The sequence below is a fragment of the Meleagris gallopavo genome, chromosome 2, assembly GCF_000146605.3.
Source record: "Meleagris gallopavo isolate NT-WF06-2002-E0010 breed Aviagen turkey brand Nicholas breeding stock chromosome 2, Turkey_5.1, whole genome shotgun sequence".
NCBI lineage: Eukaryota > Metazoa > Chordata > Aves > Galliformes > Phasianidae > Meleagris > Meleagris gallopavo.
In genome coordinates this window covers 4,072,438-4,080,616 of record NC_015012.2, presented here as the reverse complement: position 1 = coordinate 4,080,616, position 8,179 = coordinate 4,072,438, and the positions used below count along the sequence as shown (strand labels likewise).

The following is an 8,179-nucleotide window of genomic DNA, read 5'->3' as shown; positions in this document are numbered from 1 at the left end:
TGTCTCAGCCGGGGGACTGGCTCCCCTCCAGAGCAGCTGCCGAGCCGTGCCAGGCTGGGCCCCAGCTCCCTCCGGCTCTGGCAGCGGCTGCCCGCAGCTGTGCTGGGCCGGGAGGGAGCCCGACAGCCCCCGTGCCATCTGAGGCAGAGGGGTGCTCGTGGGGCTTTGCTCTGAGCCCACGTAGGAAAACCGAGCGTCAAGCTGAAATCCAGGGCCTCTTGCAGAGCTCTTGCATCCCAGAGCTGCTTTTCTTTGCTCTGTTGTATCTTGCCAGGGACCATTAAGCAAAGCTCTTTTGGATCGCAGGGCTGAAAGAAACTGAGGATGTTGGGCAGATCTCTTCCCTCCTACCCCGCAGGACGGCCATACTGAAAGTCATCTTTCTCCTACTGCTGTGCATGAAAATAAAGGAGATGAAAAAGATAGGGGGCCTGGCTTGCTATATTGTGGACCGACTTGGTATAAAGCATAGACATGGCCTTGTGTGCTTTGCAGGAAAGAACATAACCAGTGCCACTGTCTGGGAATAGCCATGGAAGTAAGGCACGTGCCCTACATGATGGAAGTAATTAGCTAATGCAATGAGCTTCTGGAAGAGGCAGTAGCATCCCAAATACTCAAAGGCCATCCAGCCTGCCCCGCAGTTCCCCTACATGCAGCCTAGGAGCAGAGGTTCCTGCGCTGCGGGGGAAGCAGCTTGTTTGCTCGGACTCAGGCTCTGAGTTGAAGGCTCTCGCACCTTTCCCTAGCAGGATGTTCTGTAGGGATAGAGCCTGGCCAGAACCCATCAGATAAGCTAGGAGAAGAGTCTGTGACCAAATGCCACCCCTTCCTTTGGCCATCTGTGGTGAAGAGATAGGATAAGAATAGGGATGGGGAAGCCCAGCAACTCCCTGATGGTCCTACCTGTTCCTCTGTGCAGAATGGTTCCCCCACCACCCGTCAGCAAGCCCCACGTGTGCCTCTCAACTGTACTCATCATGAGCAGCCTCATCCTCATGGATGCCTACCTGGTGGAGCAGAGCCAGGGCTCCAGGAAGCTGGGCATCTGCGTCATGGTGGCAGTGGGCGACATGTGCTTCTTGCTGGTGCTCCGCTATGTGGCCATCTGGGTTGGGGCAGAGGTAAAGACGGCCAAGCGAGGTTATGCCATGATCCTCTGGTTCCTCTATGTCTTCGTTCTGGAGATCAAGGTTTACTTTGTCTACCAGAACTATAAAGCTGATCGGAAGAGCCTGGACCTCATGGCTCGCAAAGCGCTGACCTTGCTGCTCTCCATCTGCATCCCAGCCCTCTACGTGCTGCTGGTGGCCACAGAGCACATGGAGTACGTCAGGACGTTCAAGAAGAAAGAAGATCTTCGCAACCGCCTTTTCTGGGTCATCGTGGACATGCTGGATGTGCTGGACATTCAGGCCAACCTGTGGGAGCCCCAGAAGAAAGGGCTGCCACTCTGGGCCGAGGGCATCATGTTCTTCTACTGCTACATCTTGCTCCTGGTCCTCCCTTGCGTCTCCCTGTGCGAGATCAGCATGCAGGGGATCGGCATTATGCCGCACCGCATGATGCTGTACCCCATGCTGAGCATGCTCACCGTCAACATCACCACCATCTTCATCCGAGGCAGCAACATGCTCTTCTTCAGGGACTCCCGGGTCTCCAGCATCTTCATGGGCAAGAACATGCTGGCCATCGGGTTGAAGGTCTGCATGTTTGTGCAGTACCAGCGGCACAGGCACCACGCGCCTCCAGGGCCAGGCTCTGCCCCGCAGCACAGCTGCCAGCCCCAGCCCTCCCCAGGGCTGCAGAAGTCTCGGGACCAGCCTGCCTGCCCTGAGGAACTGGCACAGGACAATACATGACACGCCAGTGGCAACCACAGCCTGGGCACCGCCACGCTTGGCCATCCCCACAAGACACCAGGAGGGTCGCTGAGCCTCCTGCCTCTGGACAGCAGGGAGTGACCCTGTCTCCTCCCTCCTTGGGCAAGGCTGCTCCATTCCCCAGGGGCAACGCTGCAATGGGGCATCCGAGCAGTGCAGGACCACAGCCCTCCAGCTCAAGACAGGGGCTGAGCAGAGATGTCACCTGCTCCACCTCAGTGTCTTGCCCCAGCCAGGTGCCCCTCCTGGTGGGAGCGAGGATCTGGCTCCCCCCACCTCTTGTCCCTCTCAGACAGCCGCAGGCTCGGTGGGGGCTCGAAGAGGGTAACTGACCTTTTTCGTATCTCCCTCTTTGCAATAAAAGGCCTGAGCTCTCCTTGTGTCTGTCTTCCCTGATGCCCAGCTGCAGAGCACTTCTTTGGGGGGGGGGGGGAAACAGGGGATCTCATTAGGTGGCTACCCACACCCTAAGAGCATCCCAGGTCACCACTGATTGTACTGTTGCTATCTGTCCCTGCAGCTGCAGCAGCTGATGCCAGCCATGCCCATGGCTGCCCTCCTTGGGAGAGCCCACATTATGCCCCCCACAGCCTGCCTGGGGGGCACCAGACCTGGCAGACAGCCAGACAGCAATTAGAAACACAAGCCAAATAACCTAGTGCCGCCCCCTGAGGCCATGGGAAAGAGAAGCTTCACTGACTGTAGACACAGAGGCATCCCACACCAGCCAGTGCTGTTACACTGCAACCTGCCCCAAGGCCCACCCCAATGCTGGCTGTGCTCAGGCCATACCCTAAGGGGGCTTTCTCCTTGGATGGGAGAAAGCCAGGAGCAGACAGGAAGACAGGTCAGCAGCCTTGCTCTTCACCTTCCACATGCTGGACAATTAGTTTGTGTCCCAGCTCAGAAGTCTTCCATTCTGGCACTGCACTAGGATTGCTCCTTGCTAGGCAGGATCTACAGGCAACAGAAGATGGGGACACACAGACCTAGTAATGCCACACAGCTCCTTGGCAAGGCCTTGGCAGCAGTGGCTCCCATGTGAGCCCAGGGCCAAGCCTTCTTACCAAATTGTCCCCTTGTACCTTTACAAGAGGAGATTTGTTCAGTTTCGGATTAAAAACAATGTAAAACAGCAAGCCACAGGACAAAGGGGCCATGATAGCCTTGAGCTTTGGCACTGTCACACTGCTTCCAAGGAAACTCTCCTGTGGAGGCATAAGGATGCAGCAGGCTCTGCTTCCCAAGTCACAGGGTCAGGAGAGGAAGGTCAAGCTTGGCACAAAGCAGTGAGCCACATGCAGGCTAAAGGCAGCTGAGGATTTCCATGGTGTCCCTAACCAAGCTGGCATCCTGTTTTCTGCTGCTTTTGCCCGTCACACTAAAATCTGTTACCAGTGCAGAGCTCTCATCACCCACAGGAATTGCAGCAGAGGCAGATGCTTCAGTAACACTCTCAGCTAGGCATGACGGAGTCACTCATCTTCCATCTTCTCTTCTTCACAGAACCTTTTCCCAGGCTTCACACACCAGCTGCCACCTGCAGCAGTGGAGCTACGTGCAGGCTTGGCAGTGGTGATCTGCCTTGCTGACCAGAGTCTGGCTCATAGCACCTGCATCACATCAACATCACTTCTGCATTGGCACAACCACTGAAATCTAGCCATTAGAAGCGAGGAGAAATAACAGAGTTGGTGGTCAGCTGTAATGGCAGAGAGAAGCACATCCTGTAAGTTCAAACTGCAGCAAACACCTTTGCTTATAACAGCAGTGACACTGGGAGTAAAGGAAAGCGAATATTTATTTTATACAGAATCAATGTTATGTAGAAATGCTAACGGCCCTTTAGAGAACAGGCTGAGATAGGGGCTGCCCTACTGGAGAGATCCTGGGCAGCAGTGCCTGACTACAGTCAGCTGCACGCCCTGGCTGTGGGGGAGGCCTGCCACACCATGGGCTACTCCACCAGGGTGCAGCCCCAGAGAGGGATGCTGATCTCTCTTGCTTTCTCAGCTCTGAGCAGACTACATTTGGACACTCCACCCAGCTGGGCCTGATGTTGGATCTCTGGGCTCCCTCCAGTCGAGGGTACAAAAGCTGCCGGGGGCTGGAGACCTGTGCTGGGAAGTGAAGGCTTTTACTCAGTCGTGGGAAGTGAAGGCTTCAAAGAGACCTAGAAGCACCTCTTCCTGCTTACCTCCCAGACCTACTACAAGGCTTTTAACAAGACAGAGCCAGGCACTTCATTGAGAACAAGACAGGATCACAGACTAAAACTAGGCAAGATTCCTGGAGGAAAAAGGAGTTCCACCTTGAGAACTTGAAGCAGTGGAACAGAGGTCCAGAACGGTAGTGCCCTCTATCCCTGTACATCTGCAAACCCATATGAAGCAAGCTCTGAGCAGACCAGATCATTACCCTCCCACCTGATACCCTTTTCATTGAGACCCAGTAAGACATGGAGAAGAGCCAGAAGTGCAGGGCACAGTCTGGGCTCTCCTAGCTACAAAGGACAGAAACTGATCAGCACCATATGCATCTGCATGACAGACTCGTCACCACCCAGGTATGATGTAAAACACAAGTGCAGGGGTCTCTTCAGCTACCGAAAGCACATTTTCCAGTTCAGACTTCGCTGCCTAACAGCATCACTGTACAGCGGAAGGCAGAAAATGAAAAGAGAGGCTGCCATCTTCCAGGCCTGGCCAGAGTGAATCCCAGCACCAGCACCACCTCTCCAGGTAACAGCATGTCTGTGCAGCAGTCACAAGTTCTTCTGTGTGGGCAAACGGCGCTTATCTTTGACAGCATTCCTCTTCCTTTTCTTGTTCAGGAAGCTCTCCAGCTTTCCACTCCTCTTTAGCTCTGCATACTTCTCTGCTAGCTCCAATTTCCGTTTCTCAGCTGTGAATGAAAGAGGAGCAAGGTATTAGATCCAAGCCTGAGTTATCTCCACACACCTTCTTGCTTCCTCCTGCTGGGCTCCAGGCTTGGCTTGTCACTTGAGTGCCAGCACCAGAGTCCCTCCACAGCTCCAAGCTTATGGACAGCTCATCTCCAGAGCTTGCACTGCTGTCAGCGGTACCCTCCTCCAGGTCTTCCTGCAATATGTTCACACCATATACTTACACTTCTTTAGGAAGAAGGGTTTCTTTCCCTGCTTGGCCAGCTCCCGTTGTTGTCTCTTCAAAGTCAGCTCCCTTTCCCTCCGTTTTTGCTGTTTTTTCTGTGCCTGTTCTTGCTGTGTCTGTACAGAACGGATGGCCCATGTCAGCAAGTGTCTAGGCAGACTTCAGGTCACACATCATCTCTATCAGTGCATTGCCTAATAGAGGGGATGCTGCACCAAACTCACCATGCGGTTCAGGAGCTGCTGCAGTTTCTCCTTCTGTTCCATATTCCGGCATTTTTTCAGCTGCTTCTGAACCATCTGGAGAAGAGAGCAGAAAGCTGCGTCACTGCCTGCCTGCCAGCTCCACTGCAAAAGGCTTCTGCGGGGGCCAGCCCTGCCAAACAAGTTTCTTCTGGCCAAGGACAGGCACAAGGCATTACTTCCTTCTCCTGCTTCTTGATGGTGTCCAGGAAGCTGTACGTCTTCATAAATATTTCAGGGTTATACTCTCCAGACAGGTCATCAAATCGAGGGTCTCTGTGGACCTGAAGGCAGAGGCAAGAGTCAGAGCCAGAGCCAGATTACTCTCTTAATATCCTGCTTATTCTCAAAGGGCCAAGTTAAGGTCAAAGCAGCAGCCCCTCCTGCACCCCATCTTCTGCTCTCCCCAGAGACACGCTACCATCATCTGTGTTCAGCAGGCTGCTAGCCAAGACCTATCCTCCACAAACAGCCTTTGCCTCCTTCCACAGCACCATCATCACATCTGTGCCCCTCAGCATCACTAAACACAGTCAGTGCCTGAAGTGGGGTAAAGGAGCACCCACCTTCTTTGTAACAGGGACAACTTGTCGCAGAAAAGGCATGGGTTTCTTGGCAGACGTCTCCACTGGCCTGAAAGAGGGAAAAAGCATACTTGTAAGAAGCAGAGGGCAGAAGGAGTCCCAGACTAACATCTCAGAAGGTCAGACAGACCCTCTAGAGATCATTAACACAGTGACAAAACACCAGACTTCATGGAGGCTGTAGGTATCAAAAGCCAGATGTGGCCACTACAACCAACTCACCCATAAACATCTAACTGAATTAATCCTACAGAAAACATCTGCATGCTTTAATTTAGCTCCAAAGCATCAAAACCTCACTGTACCAAGTGAAAACCTATCACTGTACAGTGGTATCAGTGAATAATTATTCCTATCTCCATGTTTTCACACATCACATAATGACCCTCTTCTGTTCCTTGCCCAGCTCATGCGCTCTTGAGCGATACGCTGAGAAGTGAGACCGAAGTTGGGAATTTCTCACTGACCTGGGTAGTCACAAGAGCAGGCCGGTTCTAGTATGATCAAGATCAGTGAGAATGCATACCATAACTCAGGTAAAGGAGAAATCAGACCCCAAGAATAAGGGTCATGCAGCTTACGGTACTTATTCCAAAGGAGACTTCACGCTGAATCAGGACGGGTGGTGGAAAGGAATTAAGGGAATGAGTCCTTCTTGCAACACAACCTTTGAGAGCATGATGCTTCAGGTGTAAAAGCAAGATGATATAAGGTGACAGGACAGAGCATTACTCTCCCCATCCTAAAGCTGCATCAGTGATTTATCACTACATCAGATAAGTTATCAGAAACAAAGATGTGTAAATCACTGAGTCCTGGCATTACACCCACACTCAGCAATACAGCAGCACTGGGGTGAGGAGCATAAACAACCATGCAGCAGTAAGTAAGTCTTCCAAATCCCACTTAAAGCAATGTTCAGCTTATTTTCACATCTTCTCATGAGGCTGCACCCCTGTGCAATGCTTGAGTCAGCTTTACAAACCACTACTAAAAACAGCTGAGCTCCCAGGGATTTCCCTTAAGTGCTTTTTTAAGAAGTTCAATTCCATAATAAAAACCATGAAAGAATCAGCATCTGGGATTTACAGTGGTGCAGTGCTGAAAAGATTAAGGAAATTAAGTAATAAAAGCAGAATTATGCAAATAGAGTAGCAGAAATAGAGGTGCAGTGTGAAGACAGCACACTATACAAAATCCCCCAGACTACTGGGTAGAACGTAAAGTAGAAACATTTTTCCAGTCAACTGTTTAAAGCAGAGGAAAGATACATTCAGAAATAGGTTAGGGAACGCCACAGTAACAGAGGAAACCTGATCAAATCGTTTGGATGCGAGTCTGAGGATTAAGAACTGCTAAGTACTGCAAATAAAGGGTAATGGTTCGACAAATGTTAATGGAGGAGGCCCGAGGAGGACTGCTAGAAATCAGTTAGGTTCTGTTACACTGAATTCACTTCACAGACACCACATTAATAGCACCTGCAGAGTACATGAACTGGAAGTGTAAAGAGCACTGAGAACGGGACAGAGCCTGTGACTGCAAGTACTGCAGAGGGGAAAGAAAGGAACATCAACAATGAGCCACGGAGGGGATGACAAGGATAGCAAGGGGATAGCAAAAGGATGAATGAGATTCCAGACAATCAGCTGACCCTGCAACTGCAGCTATGGGAGCAGGGCAGAAAACACTGAGAAGCCACAAGAGGTTCAGAAAGCAGCAGGGCTGGAGAGGTACAAGTAAAATACAATTGATCACAGCTTCAAGGAGAAGCTCACCATGCTTCTGGGTTAAAAGAGTACATGGGAACTGAGTACTGCTTTAAGCACCAGACAACGGCAGACAGCTGGGGATGCGAGCACGACAGAGCACTGAGAGCTCAGCAGCACTGACAGATCGCTCCCAAATAAAGCACTGCAATGAAGGGCACAGCTGTACAGCGCATCAGAGATCTACGCCAGCTCCAAAGCAACGTCAGCACGGCGAGGAGCTGCCAGCACTGCTTCTGGAGCACACCGAGAGCACACAGGCACATCCTGCCGGACACGAGGAACACCTTTACCCCTTTTTGTTCAGCTGCTGCTTCACCGGAGCCCTGCCAGGCGTTGCTGCTTTCTTCCCGCCGCTCAGCTGCCGGCACTCTCTCGTTCCGGCCGCGCTCTGCATTCGCAGCCGTTCTTCCAACGACAGGTCAGCCTCATCTGGAGGAGATCGACGCACAGCTGAACGGAGCGGCTTCTCACGGCTGCCCGGAGGCACTTTCTGGCCCGGAGCAGGAGACGAGCGGCACAAACAGCGCTGCCGGCCCCCCGCGCCCGTCCGGCAGAAGGAAACCGCTC

At 52.3% G+C, this 8,179-nt stretch overlaps 2 protein-coding genes across 2 annotated transcripts; one reads left to right on the top strand and one right to left on the bottom strand.

Annotated features, from left to right (window-relative positions):
* Positions 1-96: 96 nt before the first annotated feature.
* LOC100547773 (transmembrane protein 121-like) lies at positions 97-2,259 on the top strand. The gene has a single exon (XM_003203668.4). The coding sequence runs from the start codon at positions 873-875 to the stop codon at positions 1,860-1,862; it is 990 nt and encodes a 329-aa protein (XP_003203716.2). The 5' UTR covers positions 97-872; the 3' UTR covers positions 1,863-2,259.
* A 2,388-nt stretch (positions 2,260-4,647) lies between these two features.
* On the bottom strand, positions 4,648-8,006 carry RRP36 (ribosomal RNA processing 36). Its single transcript, XM_031552670.1, has 6 exons — positions 7,903-8,006; positions 5,823-5,889; positions 5,436-5,540; positions 5,239-5,304; positions 5,013-5,130; positions 4,648-4,787 (listed from the first exon to the last, which is right to left on the bottom strand). Exons 1-6 carry the CDS (start codon positions 8,004-8,006, stop codon positions 4,648-4,650), a joined length of 600 nt encoding a protein of 199 aa, XP_031408530.1.
* Between the last annotated feature and the right edge of the window lie 173 nt (positions 8,007-8,179).

Bases quoted from the DNA above. Each gene is read 5' to 3' on its own strand.
- RRP36 (XM_031552670.1), bottom strand. From the start codon at position 8,006: ATGCAGAGCGCGGCCGGAACGAGAGAGTGCCGGCAGCTGAGCGGCGGG. The intron at 5,131-5,238 runs GTGAGTTTGGTG...CGTTCTGTACAG, and splicing joins AGCAGCTCCTGAACCGCATG to ACACAGCAAGAACAGGCACA. The intron at 4,788-5,012 runs GTAAGTATATGG...TTTCATTCACAG, and splicing joins ACCCTTCTTCCTAAAGAAGT to CTGAGAAACGGAAATTGGAG.
- LOC100547773 (XM_003203668.4), top strand. From the start codon at position 873: ATGGGGAAGCCCAGCAACTCCCTGATGGTCCTACCTGTTCCTCTGTGC.